The 25,513-nt window shown below is 46.7% G+C and overlaps 2 protein-coding genes and 4 non-coding genes across 8 annotated transcripts in view; 1 reads left to right on the top strand and 5 right to left on the bottom strand.

Moving 5' to 3' along the window:
* PXN (paxillin) overlaps nucleotides 1-4,206 on the bottom strand; it is a 55,822-nt gene extending 51,616 nt beyond the window's left edge. Inside the window, exon 1 of the mRNA XM_067550105.1 lies at nucleotides 4,121-4,206. Coding sequence (XP_067406206.1) covers nucleotides 4,121-4,133 — 13 coding nt within the window. The 5' untranslated portion in view covers nucleotides 4,134-4,206. The remainder of the gene's footprint in view (nucleotides 1-4,120) is intronic.
* A 4,723-nt stretch (nucleotides 4,207-8,929) lies between these two features.
* On the bottom strand, nucleotides 8,930-9,070 carry LOC137154590 (U4 spliceosomal RNA). The gene has a single exon (XR_010920242.1). It is a non-coding gene; the product is annotated as a U4 spliceosomal RNA (small nuclear RNA).
* A 1,180-nt stretch (nucleotides 9,071-10,250) lies between these two features.
* Nucleotides 10,251-10,391, bottom strand: LOC137154591 (U4 spliceosomal RNA). The gene has a single exon (XR_010920243.1). It is a non-coding gene; the product is annotated as a U4 spliceosomal RNA (small nuclear RNA).
* A 2,592-nt stretch (nucleotides 10,392-12,983) lies between these two features.
* On the bottom strand, nucleotides 12,984-13,124 carry LOC137154593 (U4 spliceosomal RNA). The gene has a single exon (XR_010920245.1). It is a non-coding gene; the product is annotated as a U4 spliceosomal RNA (small nuclear RNA).
* Nucleotides 13,125-15,522: 2,398 nt separating this feature from the next.
* Nucleotides 15,523-25,131, top strand: SIRT4 (sirtuin 4). 3 transcript variants are annotated; one of them, XM_067550102.1, is made up of 6 exons: nucleotides 15,523-16,535; nucleotides 18,695-18,792; nucleotides 19,658-20,354; nucleotides 21,576-21,870; nucleotides 23,306-23,503; nucleotides 24,226-25,131. In XM_067550102.1, exons 3-5 carry the CDS (start codon nucleotides 19,849-19,851, stop codon nucleotides 23,456-23,458), a joined length of 954 nt encoding a protein of 317 aa, XP_067406203.1. In that variant the 5' UTR covers nucleotides 15,523-16,535; nucleotides 18,695-18,792; nucleotides 19,658-19,848; the 3' UTR covers nucleotides 23,459-23,503; nucleotides 24,226-25,131. The 3 variants fall into 3 exon arrangements, with proteins under 3 accessions (XP_067406203.1, XP_067406205.1, XP_067406204.1); XM_067550103.1 differs by lacking the exon at nucleotides 15,523-16,535 and adding an exon at nucleotides 18,384-18,501; XM_067550104.1 differs by lacking the exon at nucleotides 18,695-18,792.
* LOC137154592 (U4 spliceosomal RNA) lies at nucleotides 15,750-15,890 on the bottom strand. The gene has a single exon (XR_010920244.1). It is a non-coding gene; the product is annotated as a U4 spliceosomal RNA (small nuclear RNA).
* Nucleotides 25,132-25,513: the final 382 nt, after the last annotated feature.

Below are 25,513 nucleotides of genomic sequence, written 5' to 3'. Positions count from 1 at the left end.
AACTGTGTTGCTCAAGGATATGGATTTTCCACACCCTTGAGCAACATAGTTATACCAACATAAGTCGCTAGCATAGACCAAGCCTAAGAACTAACAAAAGTGAAATTGGACTTATTTTTTATTGTCCAAACTGAGTGAAATGCAAAACAAACACCATAGTTAAAAGTCAATTAATTTAAAATAGTATCACAGGTAAGGGAATTTGTTAAATAAAGCATGATTTTTAACTTGACAATGCATTTTATATTTTTAAAGGGGGCGGGACAATTCCCACACAGACAATTCCCTGAGGCCATAAGAAACAGCAAGGAAGTCACAAAATCAAGCTGAATCTACAAAACAAGCAGCCAATTTAAAGCTACCCTCCTCAGGCAGCAGGCCTAACATCTATCCAAAACAAACCAAGAAGATAAGAGATTCCTCTCTTCCCATTCCAACATTGTGGGTCTGGTTGATCCAGATGAGCTGGCCTCATGGATACCTGCTCAGACAGGCTAGGTTCTGTAGTACTATTGATGATTCAACATCCTAATTTGTTATCTAAAATCGTCATAATCAAAATGTATGCGTTGGCAGTTATGCTGGGAATACCCAAACCATCCCTTCCTGCCTTACATCACACTGCATTGTTCTCTGGTATTCTACAGGCATCAGACCCAAAAATAATTCAGACCTTTCCCTCTTTTTAAGACAGTAATTTCATTTTCCACACCCGTTTATGACACTTCAGAAAGTGAAACCCCATTCACCCTCCTTCCTAACCAACTTCCAAGAACCCCCTATGATATGCACCACTCTCTTCAGAAGAGCAAGGGGGACAGATCTAAACAGATCTCTCACACAAACAAACTCCTCTTTTTTTTCCCCTGGTGCTACTCTAGTGTGTGACAGTGCTCACACAAAGAACACATTGCACCACAGACTTCCAACTCACCAGGAAATGCAAGTTGGGTTGGTAGAATTTTTAAACAGTTTCTGGCATGGCCTGCATGTTGGAAGTTAAATTTCTCCACACTGGGGGAAAAGCAATAGCAATGTTTACCTGCTCTAAATAAACAAACCCCTAAAACAACAAAGATCCATTCACACAAACCTTTCATGATGTCCTTCTTTCCTGATCTCCACTCACAAGAAGCATGAAGGTAGGACTCTTCTGGAGCCTTTTTTTCAGTGCCTAAAAGTCTCTCCACTATTTTTTTCAGTAGGTTCCAAAGTTTCAGCAATATAGTCAAAGTCACCCATGGTGTATCTTTACTTCAGTAGAGTTACACCAAGCATTAATTTGTCCCACACCATCCAACACACTATTCTTTCTCCTCTACATGCCCAAAGACTAGCACAATTATTAAAAAACAGGCAGCTTTCATGTTAACAATGATCTGCAAAGGAAAAAGTGACTGGGCTTGTAGCTGGTTTGCTTCTTTATGATAGATATCATAGATATGAAAAGCTGCTAAGGGGAGAGAGGTTTCCACTTTTTTTAACTTTAGCTATTCAGACCTGGTCTATCCTGGAAGACTTTATGGACAAAAGGAGAACTGTAAGAATCATGACATGGCAGAAGAGTGAAACTTGAGCTGCTGAGACAGGAATGGATTTTTAAATCACTTTTTTTTTTTAAACTATTGTGTCTGCTTGTGTCAACATATTTAACTCCTAACGTCCAATGGGTGCTTCAGGGGAAGGACCTCTTTGTTAATGAATCAAACACTTCCATCAATTAAAACAAGGCATGAAAAAGCTCCCCATGTACACTCAAGACCTCCCGCAAAACCAGAGAAGACAACTTGAAATTTTAGATATTTCTAACATAAAAAACAAACACTTAAACAAAAAATTAGCTTGCAGGTCTTCTTTATACATTGTAAAGCATCACAAAAAGGACACAAACCCCATTTTTCAGACATCTGCAAATCATCTTTACTCTTCTCACCGTATGGATATATTAGATGGAGGTGAAAAGCCATTGCTGATGGAAGCACTGCGCTGTCTGGCCAGATGGCGTCACTTTGAATTTAAGGAATGTAACGGGTATAGCTGACACAGCTCAGCTCCTATGGTTTTAGAACTGTGTAGGGAAGGCGCTAAGATGGTCCTACAAACATTATCTGTGTGCTCACCCCTGAAGATGCTCCTCAGCAAGCCAATACACCACTGGGGATCCATTATTGGTAAGAACCTACTTGAAACCTGGCACTAGAAGCCAAAGGCCACTCAGCCAGAACCACATCACTGAAAGGTGCCTGAGCTGTGGTGTATGAGGGAAAAACCAAAAAGCCAGAACTGCTTCCTCCAAAAATACAACTACCAGTTTGTTTCTATTGCAGGTTCCTCTTCAACATGTAACTAGACAGCTGGCCACTTCATTCTGGGGGACCTAGCTCGCTAAGAAGGGAACTGCTGCTCACCATGAATGTTAGGGCTGCAGCACACGCCCCAAAGGCCAACTGGCTGACAGACTCTGTTTCTCAAATGTTTTATCCCAAGCCAGTTTGGGCCATCTTTTTTGAAGATGTTATTGCCTGCTTGAAGCTAGCACTGTAATTTGAGCTTCTGGGTCCACTAATAAAACTGTGATTTTCTTGGAGTGCATCTTAACGGAAGGTCTGGTTTCTATTAAAGGTATGATGGAAGTAATGGATTCCAGTCCTTTCCCAGTATTTGATTTAATCAGTTTCATAAGCAGAACTTGGTCACCCTAACATCTCCCAGAGCACAAGGGAATTTTGAGGGATCATCTTCCTTCCCTGATATGATGCGGGAGATAAACAGAGATTCTACAGATCTTTCCCGTGAAGCCACACTCCTCTGCTGATGGTTCAAAAGGTTGCTCCACACCTGAGGGAGTGGCAGAGAAAAGATATGATGCTGGAATGGATTCTAAACATGCCTGTATCATGGTTTTAATGTGGTTGTAAAGTCTGTTGGTCAGTTTCATCTCAAAGGTTCCTGGGAGATCACTTTACACATTCAAGCCAGGCCTAAAAATAGAAGTCAGACACTACAGCAAAGACAGGGGGAAGAAATGTGTGTGCACAAGCCTGGTCAAGCTGCAAACTGATTTAGAGATAGGGCAGTAAAAGATGTAATCCTCCTAGCCAGGAGACAAGCAGAGGAAAGTGAGTGGTTTAAAATGTGTGTAACGGGAAGGTGGGACAGCTATGGCAAATTAATTAGAGACAGGATGCACAATAATGGCAGGGCACAAGAAGGGTACAGGCCAGCGGGGAGGTGTAAGCTAAAAAAAGGTGGAGTTGGATATAGGTGGGGGGAAGGACAGGCAGGTTTACAAACTAATTGGGGGTGTAGGAAAGTGGAAGGCCAGCTGTAGGTGTGTGCAAGTGGCAGGCTGGGGGGATGTGGGGAGTACAGGCTGAAAGGGGTGGGGGTGTTGGGGATGCATGCTCACGGGCTGTGTAGGGGCACAGGTTGAAGAATGAGGGTGGGTGGGGACTGCGGGGGTATAGGCTCAGGGGTGCAGGCTTAAGGTTGTGGGCTGAGGAATGGAGTGTGAGGGATGCAGGCTACGGGGTGGGTGGGGTGCAGGCAGAAGCAGGTGAGCCGGTTGGGGTACAGGCTGAGGGAGGCTGGGGGATTAGGGGGGGCAGGCTGGGAGGGCTGTGTGGAGGAGGATGCAAGCTGAGGGGGTGTGGGAAATGCAAGCAGAGGCAGATAAGGGGATCAGGGGTGCAGGCTGGAGGGGATCAGGGGGATGCAGGCAGAGGCGGAGATGGGATGTGGGGTGCGGGCTGGAGGGGGTGTGGGGTGCAGGCAGAGGCGGAGATGGGGTGTGGGGATGCAGGCAGAGGCGGGCTGGAGGGGGTGTGGGGTGCAGGCAGAGGCGGAGATGGGGTGTGGGGGTGCGGGCTGGAGGGGGTGTGGGGTGCAGGCAGAGGCGGAGATGGGGTGTGGGGTGCGGGCTGGAGGGGGTGTGGGGTGCAGGCAGAGGCGGGCTGGAGAGGGTGTGGGGGGTGCCGGTTGAGGGAAATGGGCGGTGCAGCCAGAGGCGGGTGAGGGGATGGGGGGTGCGGGCTGGAGGGGGGGTAGGGGGATCGCGGGGGCGGTTACCCGCCAAAATCGCAGCCGGGGAGGGGGGGGCGTGCTCGGGTCTCGCGCTCACCCAGGTCGTCCATGGTCCGGCCGGGCCCGGCGCCGCAGCTGCCGCGCGCTCTCCTCGCTCTCCTCTCGCTCTCTCTCCGCTTGCAACTTTTTCGGCCAGCCCCACGGGCGCGCTCCCGCACCACCTCTACCTCGCGGCGTGCGCGCTCCCAGGGCGGCCGCGCGCGCATGGCGCGCCGCTGAGGGCCACCTCGTGGTGGATCTGGGAACTGCAGCTCCCGTCCTGAGCCAGCACTGGGCCGGCCTGGTTCCGGGGGCGATGGGGATAGGAGACACAGACAGGCTGCCCCGGGGGGTGCCGTGCCACCGTGCGGAGCAAGGGGACCATGACTGTGGGGTGGCCCAGACGCCTGCTGCGTCCCGAGGAGGGTCTGAAGGTGCCAGAGACCGGTCGGTGCCATGGATTGCGCAAGGCCCCTCCGCGCTGTTGGACGGCACTCCTCTTGTTGGCGGAGCCGGACCAGTGGTGGCAGAGGGGAGCCTACCTAGCTTCTTCCCACAGCCTGGCAGGAAGCCGTGACAGTCTTGTTCCCCCAAACAGCTCCCCAACTACTGCCCTCTTGAGCGAGGGAGGGAGTCGCTGATAATCCAGCTAGAAGCGTCTTCCTTCTGTCAGCTACCAGGCCTTGGCCCTGCTTGTCCAAACCAGTTCAGTAGCCTCAGCCGGAGCTGGAGCCAGACTCCTCAGAACCAGTGGCTCTGCCCTTGTCCCATAAGGGCCCTCAAGTATTTGCTGTGGGGTGGCTTACCCTGAGCAAGTGTTTCCATCCTGACAGCTTTTCCTGACAGCCGCCTATTAAACCTCTTATGTCCGTACAGTAAACATCCCAACCAGATCAACATACAGTATCCACAAATGAATACAAAGCAGCCCCACTCCTGTCACAGCTAGTGTTTGTACCACTGTGGACTCTAATCCTATAATGCTTCAGATGACAGGATGGTAAAAACAGTCGCTAGCGCCGGTGAGCGATTTCCTGAAAATTGGCAATGTAGAAAAGGCCAACGTGGTAGGGAACTCAGACAGCATGACTTGTGCTCCACTTTTCCTAAAAATGAAACCTAACAAGAAGAGTATATTTTTAATGCTTCACTGCATGTCCTGTAGTGTAGTGTGCACATGCGGGATTGTGGCTTTTGTAAAGAAAACACAGAGACCTTGAGGTTGACTACTAACAATCCCACATGCTTTATGTTATCACTCTCCAAACACAGGCACACCCAGTTTCCTGGCTAACACATTCCAATAGACATCGTTATTTCCCCTACTAAGAAGTATCATCATTAGGTCAAGGGACACTACAATATCCTCTCCCTGTTTCTGGCTGAGACTTTAGAATCAGTCGCAGATCCCAGAAAATTCATCCCAGGATTTACTCTACGCCCCATTTATGCTGGCAAAGGACACAGGGAGTTTAGACAGTGCTGTATGGTTGTCCTTGTGATGCCAATATGATTAACATATAAAGAAAGAAAAATAAAAGCTTTGTTATGAAGTCCCATGGCTTGAGTTATGAAACTCTCAGTAACCTGTGACAAAACAGAAATTTTTAGTCTGTCTCTCCGGCTATTAGCATCTCTTTGTTGTTTCTGTTGATGTATTGCAGTATTATGTATAGGGATGCCTTGGGGATTGGGGGTTCTCAGGCATAGACACGCATAACTGTGGAGTGTTGCTGCTGGTAATATGGCAGTCCTAAATTCACAGGAATCTTTAATTTCTCCTCAGCACTGCCTCCCTGTTTTCTTGGAATCTACAGCTTGTGTCTCAGGAACAAGTGACAAGCATCTTTCTTGGTGTCAGTCTGCTGTATTCTGTACCTTAGTATGATAAAAAATAATCTGTGTTGCATTTGTATTGAAGTCTGGGCTGCATTTTTTTGTTTCTAAACTCACCCAGGAACATAGTCTAGAGTAGTAGTCAAGCGATTAGGGCAAAGAGCAGCATCTCTCCCGCATCACACATATTAATGTAGGCTAGGCTGGGCTAACCTAGTAAATTCTTGGTTGGAAGTGATGAGCATTGATTCCATGTACAAAATAATAGTACAATAGTAATTACTGCTGTTGAGAAAGGTGATATCACTAACCACCTAGTGGAGAATTAGGCTATGTGTGCTGGAAAGACTACAGCGTGGATGAAGAGATTCATACAGGTGTAGAGGCAAGAAGGCAACACCAGAGATTAGCTTTAAAGGCCAATTCTGTGCTGATTTACATCCAGTGCAATCCTATTAAAATCCCAGAGTGTAAATTAGCACATAATTTAGTCCGGAGTCCAGGGCCCTTTTAGAGGGAAGATTAATTGATTCTGAACAAGTATATGTCAAGACATGAAAGGCAAACACATAATTGGCCCAATCTTTGACGTTACTGATTGCTTGCCACTCCCATTTAAATTAATGGGCCTCAGCACTTGTCAGAATTGGGCCCTTAGGAAACTGACTTTGCTCTAGCTGCTGAATTGAACTCTGTGTGAAGGGCCTGGTGAAGTGGAACTGGCAGGGCCAGCATCAGTGATGATATGGTTTTCCAGTAAAACAGCTTTTAAAACAAACCTCTAAGAGCTTGCCTTCACTGCAAGTCACCTCAAGTTATATACTTAAGTGTTGCCCTTAATTCAAGTCCCACCCATACTCAAAACTCCTTCACTTGAATGCCTTGGTGCTTTTAACCTGAGTTGACTGGCCAGTCTGGCCAAAGAGGCTAAAATTGGAGTGAACACAAGATATCACATCAGCTGATGCCATGACCAATCAATAGTGTAGGCACAGCCTGGCTTAATTTGCATGCCACTAGTCCTCCAATGCCTTTTCACAATGCATGTATTTTCTTGCCATCTATTTGTGTTCTGCTTCAGGAACAGAAGTCACTTCCCACTCCATATGTGCCAATTCAGCATTCAACCAACCCCCACATTTATGTGTGGTACTGAGTGCTAACAAATGCAGTTCTCCAGGGCTGGTACAGAACTCCGTCTGATTGAAATGGCAAGCCAGAGTCACCTTCCCATTGTGCTGCCAACTGGCTAAAGGCAAGCATCAAGATTTTTGTGGATCAAGAGGAGTAACTTGGAGTTAATTATGCAGGGAAGTCATATCCTTAAAGAAAATAACTGCATTGCTGGTGAAAGGTGCCAGACTGGCAACACTAGAAAATAAAGTTATCTGTTTATCTTTAGAGCAGGTACAGGAGTTCAGGCTTCCACACCACACCCTGGCCATACTAACATCTTTTAAGACAGTTCTAGAACCTGATCCAGCATCCCTGAGAGCCAATGGACAGACAACATATTTCATCTTCCAAGTGCTTTATTTTAATCCCAACCTTCCTCCCAGGGCTGCTGTGAGCATTGTTAGCTCTATTTTACAGATTTGAGACTGGGCCAGGGAGTGGAAGCAACTTCCATAACTAGTCAATGTCAAAGCCAAGTTTAGAATTCAGGAATTCCTGACCAAAAGACTGGCCATACTGGGTCAGACCAATGGTCCATCTAGCCTAGTATCCTGGCTTTTCCCAGTGGCCAATGCCAGATGCTCCAGAGGGACTGAACAAAACACAGCAATTTATCAAGTGACCCAACCTGTTATTCAATCCCAGCATCTGGCAGCCGGAGGCTCCAGGCTCCCCCTTCTCTGCTCATACCACTTAGACCATCCATTTCTCTCAAATGCACTGGATCCTTAGCCTCTCAAATAGGGAATACATTTATTCAATGGTCTTTGAGATATGGGAATCATATAGGCAACGCGTTATCAGCTCAAAAGTTGCATTAAATTCAAACCAAATGAAGGATTGCAGCTGCCCTCCTTTTCAGTAAAGGGACTCAACTCATGGAGCCTAAGGCTATGATGTGATATGTGATGGTCTAGCAGGATGTGGAAGGTGTGCGATGAGTAGTGCCCACGTACTATATCTATGTATTAAAGAGAGTGGCAGCCACAACACAGAATTTAAGGAATAGGAACTTATTCTTGGAATAGGGTGTTTCAACTAACTACTCACTACTCAGCAGCTGCCTTTTCCAAGGTAAAAGTTTCTTCAGGGTAAAAGTATAAGATCACTTTTATGAGTGAGTAAACACTAATAAATAAGCTCTAATGAATTACATTGCTCGAAATCATGTGATATACTGCATGTATATTCAGAGCAGCTCCCAGAAGTTATTGAAATGCCACTGAACCCTCCCAAAGGGTCTTGTGTGTCAGGCTCATCTTCATTCTCAATCCTCTGTGGAAATCCCAGACTTCTCTCTGCTAGCTGCATTAGCCTCTGGCTGATTTTATTTCACTATATAACGCCTCTGCTTTGCTGAAGAGGTTTGTCTTGTGTTTTTTGCTGTCTGTTCTTTACTCCCTTTAATTTTTGGGGCAGGGCACCTCCCACTTTCAGTGACTGCGGAAACATAAAAGATTTTTAAAATGAGTGTTAGAGGAGTTACTATCACTCAATTTAGTAAAATATTTTATTAACAGGAATAGACAGTGGCAAAAAATAAAGGGAATAAAAGCATGCATCTCTCCATCACAAACAGACTCAAAACCTTGTAACTCCTGATAAACTACAGGATTTATACAGACACTTCTAGCAGAAAAAACAGTAAACACTGTTTCTAAATACCGTTCAAACAATAAGACAGAGAAAAATTAAAATGCTCAAAAGCAGAGCAATTCTGAGAACAGTTATTTCGATTCTACATTCTCTACTTACGAACACAGCTTTCTACGAAACTACCATGTAAACAGCAAACACTTATTTCACACTTTAAATTATTAACAGTATTATTCTATTGTTAACTAGCAACATTCAGTCTCCGTAGAGACTGTCAAAAATTGCCAATGCCGACTATATTTCAAGTCGTCATGGCGGGGTATTGGGAAAAGTTTTCAATTAGCAATAATCGCGCCTCGGATTAACCTCATTGGCTACGATACTGCCACTGCGCAAAGCTAACAAAAACTCAGCCGGCGCTGCGACCCCTTGGCGGGCTATTGTCTGATAGGTTAGGGGGAGCCCTAGTGTACCGCGGAAGAAAGTCGCGTGCGAGCCGCCCTGGGGATCATTGCCTCCGGCACCCGGAGTGCCAGCCAAATCCTGCGGGTTTGAGAGGGGTTCCGCGCCTTCCTGCCACCCAAATCCCTCAGTTCGCCGCAGAGGTCTCTGGGAGTCGCTATGCAAATTACGCATTTACGTCACCCGGCCGGAGCATGGCTGAGGCGGATTGAGCGGCGCTGTGCCAGCTTCCGTGGAGGCGGGAAACGCCTGAGGTAGGCACAGAAGAAGGGGGTGGAGCGGGGGCGGGGAGAATGGCGGCGGCGAGCGGGAGCCGTGGGGACGGGAGAGACCCCGGCCGGCCCGGGAACACTCAGGAGCACTTCCCGGCTTGTCAGCCACCGGGGCGGGGCGGGGCGGGGCGGAGCCTGAGAGAACCGCCCTGCTTCCGTCCGGCCGAGAGACGAGTCGCTGAGGGGCGCCCTCCCCGCCCCCGGCGTCCCCCCGCCCCCATCCGCTCCCTGGGGCCCCTCCCGCGTCCCGACTGAGCCGGGAGCCCGAGTGCGGAGCTCAGGCTCCGTGAATCGCCCATGCCCGAGGCGCGGCGGAGCCAAGACACGAGGACTCGGGGTCATAGCCTCCGTTCCGCCGTTCCGCAGCTGGCGGCTGTGAGTGCCCGGGGTCCCCCCGCCCGGAGACGTTGACAGCCGGAGTCTGTCCCCGGCGGACACTGCAGCGGGAAGCCGGACCGCGAGCCCGCGCCAGCTGGGGAAGGAAGCGAATCGGAAACGGAGCGATCCCGAGGAGCCTCAGCCACCGTCCCGGATAAAGAGACAGAAACACCCGCTGCAGGGAGACGTCACGTAGCTCGAGTGCCGGGCCACGACCTACCTCCCTAGGAACCGCGGGAAAAGATAAAAGGCAAATCCACAAGCACAGCCCCCCCGAAGGCTGGGGCACCCCACGAACAAACCGGTCCACTTCTTACTATGCAGAACAAAACAACCCCACTCCGCTAGAACCGGAACAAAGCATAAGCATCGTCTGCTGTTAACTCCTCTAACAGGTTACTGACTAAACCAGCCCACACTCCACTGCTTTTCTCCCCCTCAAATCTGATTTTTGTACCACTGTATCAGTCTCACGTGAGACTGTCAAAAATTGCCATTGCCGACTATATTTCAAGTCGTCATGGCGGGGTATTGGGAAAAGTTTTCAACTAGCAATAATCACGCCTCGGATAAACCTCATTGGCTATGATACTGCCACTGCGCAAAGCTAACTAGAATGCCTTAATTTTACAACCCACCGAAATCTGATGCATCTTAAGTTTAAAGTGAGTTTTCACCAGGACTCAAAATGCCTTCAAAACTTTCCTCCATCAGGTGAATGTAAACCTACCTCTATTATAATCAAGCAATAAGATATTTATCAGACTTTGACTTTTCCTAATTTCATTACCAGTTTAAAGAAAAGTAGAGACACTGAAGGATTCTGGGATAGTTTATGCTAATTAGTTAGTTGTATTGACCTATCAAATGACAAGGAAAAAAGCTCTTTAGAAAAAGATCCCAATGTCAATTATCAAATTAATGTCCTGCAGGGTCATTTACAGTTTGATCCATTTCATACCACTTTCATACCCTTTCACTGGAAAATCTTTTTCTCGTTCATGTTACAGCTCATTTGTTACTGAGAGAAATGTTAATTTAGACTCTGAGGAAGTTTTGGGAATAGAGTCTTAGATTAAAAATGCCCTAAAGTTGCTTCACCTACTGCTAAAATACAAACATATGTCAGTTCTGATTCTCCACCAATTAACCCAAAAAACAAACCAAAGACAATTGCAAACTTTATTATCAGCAACAAAACATCTGGTGGAAGTGATAATTTGGTCAATTTTCCCCATATTTATACTCTTGGTTACTTTCTCCACTTAACAAACATCAGTAACCAGTGTTAAATTCCCCATGCCAGGAAAAATTAAAACCATGAGTTGTCACACAGCTCTCCTAATTAAAATAAAAATACAAATATTTTTCACTCCCATTTACATAGAATGATGTACTAAAATCTTCATAGAGACTTTCAGTTTTCTAAACTTTATTACCTTTACAATGATCCCTGAGATCTTATATAATTAGCTCAAGAAACTGCAAAAGCCAAAGAAAAAGCTCTTGAAATCTATTCTCAATAGCCAATTATATCCAACCTCAGTAAATGTGTAACACTAAAGTTGTTGCAATGTAGCTGTTTGATCTTTCTCATGCACTTAATTTTTTTCATTGTTAATCTTCTATTGGGGAAAAGTCTCATTTAGATGCAAACAATATGGTTTGTTATTGTATCAACTTCAACATTTAAAAGTTGCAGAAGCAGAAAAAAATAGTAATTACTGGATACACAACAAAGGTAACTGATCACATTTGTTTCATACCTGCCATCTGCAACAAGTATATTACACAACACAGACGTAGCACAGCTATTAAGTTCTCCAGGATCTGCTAAAAACTGTATGGGTAGGCAATTTCTATATCTCATGTTAAGAGACTACATTTAGTTATTAATAATACTGTCATAAAAGCAACAAAACTGTTTATCATTGTTATGTAGCATATATGTATACTTTTAGTTTTTAAAGTTTAGTAACACCAAAATTCTGTTTGTAAGCAAGTGTAAACCACACAAAACCAGCCAGGAGAAGGAGGAGATGGTGGTGCTCCCCCTGCAACCAATAACCTAGTAGTTAGAGCACTCATCCAGAAGATGGGGGAAAACTGACTGGAATCCCTGCTCTGAATGATACTTAGCAGGAAAATGAACCTATCTCCTATCTCATAGAAGAGTGCTAAAATTAAAGGGTTACATAGTATACTGAAATAGATATCTCTCTGCATCTTCACTGAAACAGATACAATGTGTTTTATATCTTATACTGTCATTGGGCTGCAGAGTGAAGAATAACTGTATAGAGAGCAGACACCCAGCCTCCATTCACTGATTTAAAATGTCCCACACTCTTACAGGACAAATGTCAAGAAGCACCCCCTGAGATTCCTCCAGAAAGCTTGGAGGATGGGAAGGCAGCCTAAAGCCACATATAGCCTCAGTAAAGCTACTGAGCATGAGTGGAGAGATGGAGAGGAGAAGGCATGACACGCCAGAGGGTAGTGTAACTCCGATGCATCTCAGGCCTCCAGGACCAGTTTACCTAAGGGGAGGGACCATGTGGCACTTTGGCTCGACGCTGACGACACCTTCTTGCTGCCAGCTAAAGGGAACAGCTCATAAGAACATAAGAATGCCCATATTGGGTCAGCACAATAGTCCATCTAGCCCAGGGTTTTATCCCTGACAACCTGGGCTAATAGCCATTGATGGACCTATCCTCCAGGACCTTAGCTAATTCTTTTTTTTTGAATGCAGTTATACTTTTGGCCTTCACAACTCAGGTAGCCAGGGTCTCTGCTTTGGCCATGTGCCCTGATTCACCTCCTAATCCTCCATCTTCCTCTTGCTGGAAAGAAGGGAATATTATATACCTGCCCTTCTACCTTCTGGGGCCAGTCATGCTCTCTGAAGCAAGCAAGTATGGGACTCAATTTAGGAATTCAGGGAGTCTACCCTTCTGAGCTCTGGAGGATAAGCACACCCCCACTGCACACAAAGCACCAGAAAAGGAAACCAGCAGAGCTTCCCAGGAACACACATTAGTTTTAAAGACAAGAGCCAGAGTTTATTCCAGCCCCAGTAAACCTGAAACACTACAGAGAGAAACTCAGGAGATGTCCCAGGGGAAAGAAAACAAAGCCAACAACTAACCTACCAGAGAAGAGTCACCTCATCTGTTTTTCACTCAGACAAGAAAACAGCCTCCATAGAGGCTGCCAAAAATTGCCAACAAAAGCTGTATTTCAAACTCTTGAGGCGAAGTATTGGGAAAAGTTTTCAACTAGCAATGATCACGCCTCAGTTGACCCTCACAGGCTATGATACCACCACTGCGCAAAGCTAACCCAGCACCCCCTGTGCCCCTCATTCACTCCTCAGCCACTTGCTTTCCAGCATGGGGTGAGCTGCCCATCAAGCTCATGCTGGATGCCACAGCTATCCCACTGGGTGGGAGCCTCTCTTGCTGCCAGGCCCCATCCTGTGAAAAAGGAGGCCATCATATCAGCCTTTTTTTCACAGACTGGTTGCAGGGCATCATGGGCCTGGTTATGTTAATTAGCCAGTCACCCTCTTTGCAGCGCCAGCCTCCTGTCCCCTTCCTGTCTCCTGAATGTTCCACACTTGCCACAGTCTCTCCCAGGGCCCATGCTGTGATGCTGGCTGGATTAGAGGTGACTTTTCAGAATATGATTGCAATACTGCAAAATAACAATAATTCATACAGGATAGACTGTCAAGTACCTTTAGAAAGGTTATAATTTTCTAAGTATGATTATATTGTTTATGTGTGTGTGTGTCATATTTGTATTGGAAGTTATGGATATGTTTGATATTGCTGTATTTCATCTTGGGCTGTGTTTCTGGGCAACACCCCAGGCAGGATGGCAGCAGCAATAAGCCTGGTTAATGGCCCATTAAGGGCACTCCCAGGTACAAGGAGCCGAGGGAGAGAAGCCAGGGCTTCTTCACCTTTATGAATCACCAGGACTTGCCCAGGTGACCCTGGACTCCATCATGTTTCTGTACATTTCCACAAGCAGCATGGCAATGGGACATAAAAGGTAGCTGCTCCATTCCCTGTTGTCTTCAGTCTTCATTCCTGCTTCCTACCTCTGGATCAACTCATCTACAACTGAAGCTGTGAAACAGAGGACTGAGATCCATCCAGGGTACTGGATGTTCACCAGAGGGGCTATACAAGACTGCAGACTCCACAGTTCTCCTGAAAATCTGATATATACGGACTTTCAAATAATTTGTATGTATCTGAGTGCTTTAATCATATAACATCTCTCATCTTGTATGTTTCTTTCCTTTTATAACAAACCTTTAGTTCCTAAAGCATTGGCTGGCAGTATGGTATTTTGGGTAAGATCCAAACGCATATTAATCTGATAATGTGGCTGACCCTTTGGGGTCAGGAGAACTTTTTAGTAATGAGCATAGAGTTGTAATAGCTTATCTCTTTACTGGACCTCATGGCTGATTGGGAGATAGAGACTGAACTGCAGAAAAGGGGGCTGTGTATTTTTTGTTTTAGCTTCTTGATAACCAATGTGGGGAATCAGAAGCATGGTTTGTGACTGGTTGGGGAGTCTAACTTCAGTGTTACACACCAGTGCTGGGAGACTCTGCTCTCCTTTTGCAGACTGCCTGACCTCGGCATTTTCAGGTGGTCTACCCTAGGCATAGACAGGTCACACAGGTATCCTCAGGAGAAGGTATTACCCATTTCTCCCTCATTGTCTATGCCATGAGCCAGAGCTTAAAGTCAGCTGAAGCTGTCCAGAGCAGCACTCTGGTAAATATTTTCAAACCCATAGACCAGAAGCCCCTAACCCTGGTACCTTTTGTGGGGAAGATGCCCTGAACCCCGTGGCACCGGGAAATATTCTGTGAGAATTTAAGCCCTGCCATCAGCATCATGGCAACTGTCCCGCTCTCTTAGAGGGCTAATGTCAAGAAATGCCCCTATAGACTCTTCAAGACAGCTCGGAGGACAGTGAGGCAGCCCAAAGCTTCTTGCAGCTTCAGTAAGGCTGCTGACCAGCTGTGGAGAAACTGAGAAGAGAGGGCATGGTGCATCAGAGGGGAGGGGAACTCCCATGCACCTCAGACCTTCGGGAGCAGCTTGCCTATCAGGGGAAAACATCTGGCACTTTGTCTCAGCCCTGGCCACTCCTGGCTAGTCCTAGCGACAGCTAGGCTGTCTACTTGCTGCCAGCTAAAGGACACAGCTCATAAGAATGCCCATACTGGATCAGATGAATGGTCCATCTAGCTCAGTATCCTGTCTTCTGACAGAATCCAGTGCCAGATGTTTCAGAGGGAATGAACAGAACAAGACAATTTACTGAGTGATCCATCCTCTGTAGTCCCATCCCAGTGTCAGGTAGCCAAGGTTTAGGATCACCCACAGCGTGGGGTGCGTCTCTAAGCACCTGGGCTATTAGGCACTGATGGACCTATCCTCCAGGACCTTAGCTAATTCTTGTTTTAATGCAGTTATACTTTTGGCCTTCACAACTCAAGTAGCCAGGGTGGCTGCTTTGACCGTGCACCCTGATTCATATCCCATTCCTCCATCTGCCTCTCACTGGAAAGAAGAGAATAATATACAGTTCCCCTTCTACTTTCTGTGGCCAGTCATGCTCTTTGAAGTGAACAAGCAAGCACCAAACTCACTTTAGAAATTCAGGGAGTCTGCACTTCCCAGCTCTGGAAAATAAGTACCCCACACACACAGCACCAGAAAAGGAGGGCAGCAGAGCTCCCCAGGACACAGAGACCAAACCACTAGCTTTGAGACAAGAGCCAGAATTTATTCCCCACCCAATAAATCTCAAGCACTACAAAACCCTATTGAGAAATTTGGAAGCCTGGAGAAAAAGAAACAAACTAAAGCCAAGAAGGAACCTATTAGAGAAGTTTCACCTCATCTGTTTTTCACTCAGACAAAAAGTCAGCCTTCCTAGAGACTGCCAAAAATTGCCAACAAAAGCTGTATTTCAAGCTCTTAAGGCGGGGTATTGGAAAAAGTTTTCAACTAGCAATAATCACGCCTCAGTTAACCCTCACAGGCTACGATACTGCCACTGCGCAAAGCTGACCTAGCAAAGCATATGACCCTCATTCACTCCTCAGCCACTCACTTTCCAGCATAGGGTGATCCACCCACCTCGCTCACGCTGGATGCAGCAGCTCTCCCACTGGGTGGGAGCCTCTCTCGCTGCAAGGCCTGATCCTGTGAAAAAGCCTGTTAGCCTTTTTCCACAGACTGGTTGCAGAGCATGATAGATCTGATTATGCAAATTAGCCAGTCACCCTCTTTGCAGAGCCAGTCTCCTGTCCCCCTGCCTATCTCCTGAAATTTTCACACATGTTGCAGCTTCTCCCAAGATATCTTTGCTGTCTATATTACAAGATGTGAAATTCATGAATTTTGAACTATAACGCTGTATAGATCTGCTAAGTTAACTGTAATGAGCTAAGTACTGATATAATCTGTCTGTGGTACTCATGTTAGTTTTTTCCCTAGACTTTGAGAGACAGAATTGCATGATCGTTTTCCCTGGTGTTTTGAAATCTTGCTCTTTTGCTCAGTTTTTCAGCATGTGTGTTCTTTGAATTGTGGGATTTGTAGTTTTATTCTTTAGTTTTGTTTTTGTGAACTACATTTCCCAGAGTTCTCTCCTCTGTTTCTGCAGCCTTTTCGTCTTCTCAGAAGGTCAGACACTACTATAACATGAGAGGTGAATTTGCAAATGCTTATAGAATTTTTCTTGCTGATTTAACTACAGGGGCTTTATTTTTCTGTTTTATTTTTCTCTTGTTAATATGTTTTATAGAAATGGAGGTTTGGCTGAGTTGGGTGCTGTAGAGATATTTGGAGTCAGAGGTTGTCTTCAGATGCTGCCCCTTTTCTGCTGTAATGCTGATCTGATCTGTTTCTGTAGTGGATTATAGACGGTGTGTGAAATGTTAATATTTTTTGCAACGATAGCAGGGGAAACAAAAAACTGTGGATGTGGAACTTGTCAAGAGAGTGAAAATGATTTTTAATTATTTTGTGGACTAGAAAGCATTGTGGTTAAGAATCATATTTTAAAAGTGAAAAGTCCTATGTTTTTCAAGTGTATTTCTGTTCTTCAGTAAATATTTCTCTATCATTTGCCTCCCCTTTCCCCCTGGTATTGCTTGTCATAAAATCCTTCTCTTTTATCTTTCACCACATTTCTCCAATACATCCCTTCCTCTTGGTTCTTGCTGCTCACTGTCATCTCCCAGCTGTACCACTGAAGTGTCCCTGCCTCTCATCTTGCTCCCCTCCAGTCTGTCCAAAATGCTATTGCATAAACCAGTGTCTTCTCCCACTGCTTTTACCATGTCAATCCCTTATTAAAGATTGTGTTACTGGATTCTCTTCAGCTCTTATCGATTTTAGGCACCTAAGTACCTTTGAGGCTTATGTGATTTAGGTCTGGACTTCGCTACAGACATATATCAGTATAACTATGTTGTTCAGGGATGTGAGAAATCCAGTAGTTATACCAACCTAACTCCCAGTGTAGACAGAGCTATGTTGGTGGGAGAAACTCTCCTGCTGATTTAGCTACCCTCCTCTCGGAGAGGTAGGAGAGAGAAGCGAGAGCTCTCTTCCATCAGCTTAGAGTATCTTCATTAAAGCATGACAGCAGTGACGCATACAAGTCAGCCTGAGACCTGGTCTACATGAAAAACTTAGGTCGACCTAGCTATGTTGCTGTGAAAAATTTTGCCCCTGAGCACTGTAGATAGGTCAACCTAATATCCAGTGTAGACACGGCTAGGTAGACATAGCTACTGCCTCTCGGAGAGATGGATTACCTACATCATCAGTAAACTCCCTTCAGTCGATGTAGGAAGTGTCTACACTACAGCGGCACAGCTGCAGGGCCACAGCTGTGCCGCTGTAATTGAGACATTAGGTGCCTAACTGCCAATTCAAGGGTCTAAGTCTAATGTTTAGGTGCCGTTAGCACACACAAAATCCCCACTCAGCTGCTGCCTAGGCCTGTTTGTGTCTAATGTCTCTAGGTGCCTAAGTTTCTGCTGTTAAAGTCTCCAGCGCACCTACATTTTGGTGGCTGGATCTGTACTCAGCTACCTCAGTCCTGACCCCACCCAGCATTTTGGTGCTAATTCACACCTAGACCCATTCAAGATTCACAAATTAGGCGTTTCCTCACCTATCTTGCTAGTGGGGCCCAATGGGGTAGATGTGAAATCAATGGGAGTTAGGCCCCCAAGCCCTTTAAGGATCTGGGCCTTAGGTTGTATAATGCTGAGTGGGGCAATGCCCAAATACCTTATAAAATCTAGGTCAAACTCTTCAGATGTGAGTGCCTAAAATTAGGTACCTAAATCCATAATAGGTACTTAAGAAAGTGGTTAAATTTTCAGTGATGTTGAGCAGCTGCAACTCCCATTGACTGTACCTGGCACTCAGGATCCATCTGTGCAAATCAGGCCTGAATTAGGCCCTTCATTTTAGGGTCCCACGCTGGCCCAAGCTGATCTATTTGGCATTTAGTTTGAATTACAAATTCTTTCCGTGTTTTCTCCCCTCTTGTCTCCAGAGATCTCCAGACAGTTCATCCTCCATCGTTTTGGGGTTTTTTTAAATGCTCTTTATACACAGGGAAATTACGCAACGGACAACGATCTCTTGAACACAGGGTGGACAAATGTCTCTCCTTGCGCCTTTCCTCTCCTACTCTCCTTGACCCTTTCCTAGTCTTACCCCCAAAGCAATCAATGCCTCTCCTGGCCCCAGGTCAATTCCCCTCCCCCAGCCAATTTATGTTATTCTCTCCCCAAAATCCATTCTCCCCTCCCCCAGTCATTTAATTCTGTCCCCTATTGTTTGTAGGCCACTCTGCTGCCCCTTCTTTGCTCCTCGCCTGCCTCCATATCCCAGCTGCTCCTTCTATATTGGGCTCCTCTGCTCCTGGCTCCCTCCAGACTCCGGTAAGGGAGCAGCAACTCGGAGGCACACTGAAACTGTTAGAAAAGCAGCAGAGATAGGCTCCATTCCTGCCTCCACCTCTTGCTCTTACTGAAAGGGGTGGTCCCCAACAGCCAAGGTCACAAACCCACCCACCAATTCAAGCCCTGTTTTGCCCAGGCTCGGTAACGGCTAGAGGCTCCACTCTCCCCTAACCTAAAGGGTGGGATGCTGAAGGAATCTCCACCAGCAGAACCTCTATCCTAGAGAGGGGGAGACAACAGGGTGAATCTTTTCATCTGTGGGAAGGGGTTCTAAAGATAGGGATTGCGGCTGTGGTGAGGGCTTTGCTCTGGGTCATGCTGCTTCTGTGTGTGCTGCTTTCAATCCTGATTTGGAGACAGTTCTGTGCTGAGAGCGGCAGAGCAAAGGTCCTGCCTGAGGAGAATCCGGGCTCCCTAGCCAGGCAAGGCCAATGGAGGTGGGCTTGACATCCCAGTGCTTCTCTTACTCCATCTGTCCACTGCCAATCTTGGTGCCTATCACATGTGCCTGAAAGGGACACTGTCCACCTGCAATCCAGTGTAAAGCCATGCATTAGGTAGATTCCAGCCTTCCCCTGCTTTGGTGTCCCTTTAAAAGAGTAATAAAATGTAAAGAACTGGCCCCGTCTCTCTCCAAGTTTGCCCATTTTCAAGGGGGCGCTGCTTGTCAGCCAAGGAGGAAGGGTGATGCCTGCGAGTAGGCACAGAGGTGGGAGTCAGCAGTTCTGGTCGCTATTCCCAGTTCTGCCAATGACTCACTGTATGACCTGGGGAAAGTTACTTCACCTCTCTGTGCCTCAGTTTCTCTATCTGGAAAAAGAGACTAATAATGCTTTCCTCGCAGGTGCTGTTTAGTTAATTGACATGTCCAAAGTGATTTGGGATTGTTGACTGGAAGGCAGAAAAGAAGGACAAAGTATCATTATCAGCATCACGAATTCCTCACAGTCGCTAAAGAAAAAATAACCTTGTAGTTAAGGAAGTCCTCTGCGTTCTAGGCTTTAACTGCCATATAGTCACCTTCTTGGATCCTAGATGAACATATACTGTGCTTTGAAGGTGCCGGAAGGTTGCAGAGCCCTCGGGCTCCATCATTGCAGATCTCACTCCATGGCCAAAGCCTCTCCAAACCTGGCTTTTGTGCCAGCCAGCCCTCCTCCAGATGCTGTGGAAGTGGAGGCACTGCAGCGCTTCATTTCCCATTCCCAGAGGCTGTTGGTAATGACTGGAGCTGGAATATCCACTGAATCAGGGATCCCAGACTACCGCTCGGAAGGGGTGGGGCTTTATGCCAGGACGGACAGGCGGCCCATCCAGCATGCTGAGTTTGTTCGCAGTGCTGGTGCCCGCCAGCGGTACTGGGCAAGGAACTTTGTGGGCTGGCCCCAATTCTCCTCTCACCAGCCTAATGCAGCGCACCTGGCCTTAAGAAACTGGGAGAGGCTAGGGAAGCTGCACTGGCTGGTGACCCAGAATGTGGATGCCCTGCATACCAAGGCCGGGAGTCAGCGGATGACAGAATTGCATGGCTGCACACACAGGTATTCTTCAGGGTTAGGGAAAAGATGGTTAATGCACAGGTGCCATCTTATGGATGGGAGGGTGGCTTACAAATGGGTGTGGCGTTACTAGGGTTGCATAAGGAATTATGTAAAGAGGTTATGTTACTGCATGGGTGGGACAATATAAAGGTGCTGTCTGGCTGCAGTGGAGGTGATCACAGAATTGCCATGCTATGTCAGGAGTGTGGCTAATCCACCGTTGCTGTTTCTGGGGCAGAACATCTCTTATGCCCAGGTGCTCCTGTGTGTCACACACCTTTTGTGCAGCACTGTTTGGCTCATTTGCCCCTGAGTCTGTTATAATTAGGATCTTCTCCTTTTTTGTCATATCTAGTGTTCTCTCAGTGAGGGCACAAAGGGAAACAGGGACCGAGTGTGCAGGGAAAGTTAAACGGGGCTGAAATCAGTGCGTTGTGCTGGAAGCACAGATGGTGGGCCTGTTCGGAGACAAGAAGTGCAGCAAGGATAGTACACTTGACAGACATTGCACACTGTATGTACACAGCACCACTGCATGCAGCCACTTCTTGGGATGGAGAGCAGCACGCTGCATCACAGAAACAGAGGGGGAAGTTTGGCCAAGGCCACTTACCAAAAGATCCCAAGGCACTTTAATGTCTATGCAGAGCAGTTGGGACCACAGTGTTTAAAGGCCCTGTATGATAGATCTGTACACACTGTAAACAGCATGGCAACTAGTTTATCTGCCTTGGCAGGATGCTGGGCTGAGTTTCCTCTGTTGAAAGCTCAACCTGTGGTGATATTTCAGAGCAATGCTAAAACCATGACTCCACCTCCTACTGGTGAAGATAGAAGTGGGAAGTAGATTGAGGACTTAGATCTCTTCTTGAGTCATTCTGACTCTCTAGATCACATGCGCTTTAGAACCCACTTGCTCCCATAGGGCAGTTTCCTTCAGGGCATAGTTAAAGACAGAATATTCAAATGCATTTTTCTATTGTTTTTCTGGTCTGTGGAAGGCCGAACCTGCTCCACTCCTTGGGTGGAGTTGTGAAGTCCATACTGGGCCTTCCAGACTACACACAGGGAATGACTGCGTAACATTTTCTGGCTTCTGTTATGTAGGAGGTCGTATTAAATGATCATGAATGGTCCTTGTGGCCTTAATGTCTTTGGATCAGTGAATCCCTGCAGAGCAGTGGAAAGGGGGTCCTTTGAAAGACATTCACTGTGTTTCAGGATTCTCTGCCTGGGCTGTGGAGAGCAAACCTCCCGCTCTGAGCTTCAGAAACGCTTTGAGGCGCTGAATCCCACCTGGAGAGCTGAAGCGCATGGTATGGCCCCTGATGGGGATGTCTTCCTCACGGAAGAGCAAGTGCATAACTTCCGTGTCCCAGCCTGTAGCAGATGTGGTGGGATCCTGAAGCCAGATGTGACGTTCTTTGGGGACACAGTGAGCCGGGAGAAAGTGGATTTTGTGCACACGCGCCTGGCTGAATCCGATTCCATGCTGGTGGCAGGATCCTCTTTGCAGGTACTGCTCGTCTCTCCTGTCTGTATTCCCATTTTTCAGGGCTACTGTCTCTGCAATGGTCCCTGATCCCGTAGTCTGCGACCACCAGCCCTCTTATCTCAATCCAGTCTCCAGAACTTCCTAGCATTTGGTTCTACCCTCCTTATAATCTGGCTTCACAGCCATCCCTGTTAGGTATCTGTAATGTGTTTCCTTTTCACTCCAGTGCCAGTCTGATTTAGCAATTTCCCTGATACCGCTCTGCTATCCCAGCTATATTCCCTAAATCTCCACGGTTGCTTAGGTAGCCCTGTTACCTGCCTGACTTTAGACACAGATTAACACTGCAAAGATCACGGTCCCATATTTTCTTACCTGAACCTTTTGTCTTTTACAGTTTCCTAGGTCTCACCCTATTAAGCCCTATGTGAAATATCAGGAAGTTATGGGGACCCTTGAGTGTTGCAAAATCTCTCAAGTTTTCCTTTTGATTTTCTAACATATTCCTCTCACTCCCTAGTGTTATGGGAATAGCAACCTGAAAGAATTTTGTCTCTAGTGTGGGGAGGTTTATACATTATCCAGGCTGGACATCTGCAGGAAGCAGACTGGCATAGAGTGTGCTGCGCCCGGAGAGAACAGTGTGGCATGTTAATTCCTCATTAGACTGCTGAAAAAAGTTGAAGCATATGAGCGAGCAGCGAACTTTCACCGGCTTTCTGGAACAGCCCTACTGGCAGCTCCCCCACTTTGCTTCACCATTTTTTTCCCTCCCTGAGCCATTTCTTGCCTGTGCTGTTATTTATCCTAACACTGAGCCCATCCTTTAACCCGGGAAAGCATCCAAGAGACAGTTTGCATGAAAGCAAATTTACAGAATAAAGCTGCATTGTAAAATGTTAACATGCATCTCTAGTGAAACTACTCCAAAGGCTCATGTGAGTGAGTAAGGCCACAGCTGATGGGTTGCAATTTTCACTTCTTCAGGACACCTGGGGCCAAATTGCTGCTTGAGCATCCCTGTATTTATAGCATCCCTAGAAGTGATCAAGGTCTAAGATTTCTCCCCAGGCTTCACCAGAAGGACCAACGGGGCAGAGCAGACAGGCCATGAAAGCATATAAGCAAGGCCCTATGATAACTAGCTACGGGTGGCAAGGAAAGTCACAAAAACACACTGAAGGGGGAAGGATTTGTACATGTCTATATTTGCCATAGTACTGAAAATCTTTCCCGTTAGGAGTTAAGTAGCAGTTGCCCCCAACCTGTGCAGGTTAGAAGAAAGGATCTAGTGCTTGAATGAAGAGCAGTTTATAGAACATTCTGTGTAGTCTGTATCTGCAAATCCACCAGCGGGAACAATCCTACCCCATCCCTGGCAATGTCCTACTGGTACTGTGTATAGCTTGTCCCCTGCCCAGGCTCCACATCACTTTGTCCCTTTGTGTCCCTGCAGGTGTACTCTGGTTACAGGTTTGCACTTGCTGCCCATGAGAAGAAGCTGCCAATTGTGATACTTAATATTGGGCCCACAAGGTCAGATCACTTTGCATCCTTGAAACTGAATTCCCGCTGTGGGGAGTTGCTGCCTTTGATTGTCCTGCAGTGACCCAGCTTCTAGTGTCAGCGAGCTAGGCACCAGCACCCACCCAAGGTAGGTACCTGTTCATGGGGAGTAAACCCCCCAGCCTTACCTGTGAGAAGCTGAAGTGGGATCATCAGTCACATCTACTAAGCAGCAGGGGGTCCTTGTATAAACACCCCTCAAACACTGAGCACTTCTGGCAGGATAGGGACTGAGATCAGCAGACCAAAAAGCCGTCCCAGTAATAGGCACCAATGCTGGGTCATGTGGTTTCAGCTCTGACCGATGTGGTCCTGATGGGACAGGCTGACTGCCTACAGTTAAGTAAAGGTGCTGGGCACCCTTAACTCCCATTGACTTCTGTGGGTTTGAGAATGGCTTCAAGGATGCTAATCCCCTCAGAGGATGGGGTCAGGGGAATTGTCAGACTTGATTCTTTAGTTTTCTGGTTTCTTTGGGTTCCAATCAGATTGTCACTTTAACAAGATGGTTAGCAGAAAGCTCCCAGGGAGTAGCTGCAGGGTCACAGAGTGGCTGATCAGCGCATTGGTTAGACTTTGTGTCAGGACATTGAAAAAAAAAAAAAAAAAAAAAAGTGACTTACTAAGGCCCATTGTGCAGGTGACTTTTAGTGCAAAGTTTACAGGATGTGGTGATACAAAAACTCTGCCTTGTAGGATTGTGCCCAGCTAATCAGGGCACTGATTTTTAAAGTATCATGTTCCATCTAGGCAGTATGGTAATACAAATAATAACCAATATAAAGCAGCTTCTTTTCCTCATGTCGGCAGGTGCTTAGGCAAACGGTAAGATCTAAGGACGCATCCTTTGATGAGACCAGCAGAGGGCAGCAAGCCATCATCTGTTCCAGTCAGATCAGCTTCCTGCCCTGAGCCAGGGTCTCCATTTACCTGGAAGCAGGAAGGTGGGAAGCGTCTGGTATGAGGTTTTTCTCTGCCCTACCTATCCCTAGACTGTGCCTCTGCTTTGCCTTCACTTCAAGGTGCTGGGACAGAATGATCAGGCTTTTGTATTTCAAAACCAAGACACTTTTCTTACAATTGGCACCAGAAGCAGGGTTGGGGAAGGGGAGCTTGGAGAAGAGATTTGACATTTTGGAAGGGGGGGGGGATAGGCATGGAGCTCAAGACTGTTTTAGCAGCTGGGGGAGCTAATGTCACTAGCAGGTCAGAGGGGACGGCCTCGGACAGGCTGAGTGAAGCAGGACCTCTGCTTTCCCAGAGGAAAAAAGTTTAACCAGAGACGTGAACAAGGGCACCTGCTAAATGCAGCTGCCTTCCAGGGAGACTGCTTTGAGGGGCAGATTTATCCACTGGACATGTCCTTTCCTTTTCGCAGGGAGAGGGCTGAGCGTTACCGGGCCAGACCGAGGTGCTGTACAGTTTGGGGGCTACCCCAGCTCCTATTTGAACCTTCTTAAAAAAAAAAAAAAAAAAAAAAAAAAAAGACTGGGATATTGCTTGAGTTTCACTGAATCAGTCTGATCAGAACTGCTTCCAGCTAAATTATTACCTTCCCTAGAATGCACAGTCGAGGGTAGATTTTCAGCGTGTAATTAAATTAAAAATTGTTTACAAGATTGATGTTGCTGCTTTGGAATTTTTCCTCTCCTGTGAATCAGTCAAGTTTATGTCTGGGTTAGATTCATTTTTCCAGGTCAGAAATTCAAGCTGAAATTAGCACTAGATGAAACAAGAGAGTAACACAATGACACCTGCACAAGAAACCTCCCTGATTAGGGAACTGCCTGTCTACACAGACCACCCCAAAGTCTTCCCAACCCTCATTTTGCCCCCCGCTAAGAGAAGATCCACCTCTGTTAAGCAACCAATTTCTGCTGGTTCCTTAAGACATGTTTCACTGGCTGTAGATTGAGAAGCTGAAGTATGCACTGGGCAAGGTGCTCGCTGTGAGGGGGTTCCAGTGTTATGGTGAGTCCTTAGGATTCCATGCAGGATGCAGATTAAAATGTCCCAGCCCCACCTTCTAGGGCAGCGTTTCCTACAGTAACCTTCCAAAGAGAATAATAATGAATGCAGAAGGCCGGACTGCTGTGGT

This window comes from Emydura macquarii, unplaced genomic scaffold (assembly GCF_026122565.2).
Source record: "Emydura macquarii macquarii isolate MOO-44397 ecotype Brisbane River unplaced genomic scaffold, CSIRO-AGI_Emac_v2 contig_1254, whole genome shotgun sequence".
Taxonomy (NCBI): Eukaryota; Metazoa; Chordata; order Testudines; family Chelidae; genus Emydura; species Emydura macquarii.
This window is presented reverse-complemented; position numbering and strand designations above follow the sequence as displayed.

What these genes read in the sequence shown, in the direction of transcription:
- SIRT4 (XM_067550104.1), top strand. Translation starts at nt 19,849, where the DNA reads ATGAACATATACTGTGCTTTGAAGGTGCCGGAAGGTTGCAGAGCCCTC. An exon ending in TTGCATGGCTGCACACACAG is followed by an intron (nt 20,355 to 21,575) that starts GTATTCTTCAGG and finishes ACTGTGTTTCAG; the next exon opens with GATTCTCTGCCTGGGCTGTG. An exon ending in TGGCAGGATCCTCTTTGCAG is followed by an intron (nt 21,871 to 23,305) that starts GTACTGCTCGTC and finishes GTGTCCCTGCAG; the next exon opens with GTGTACTCTGGTTACAGGTT.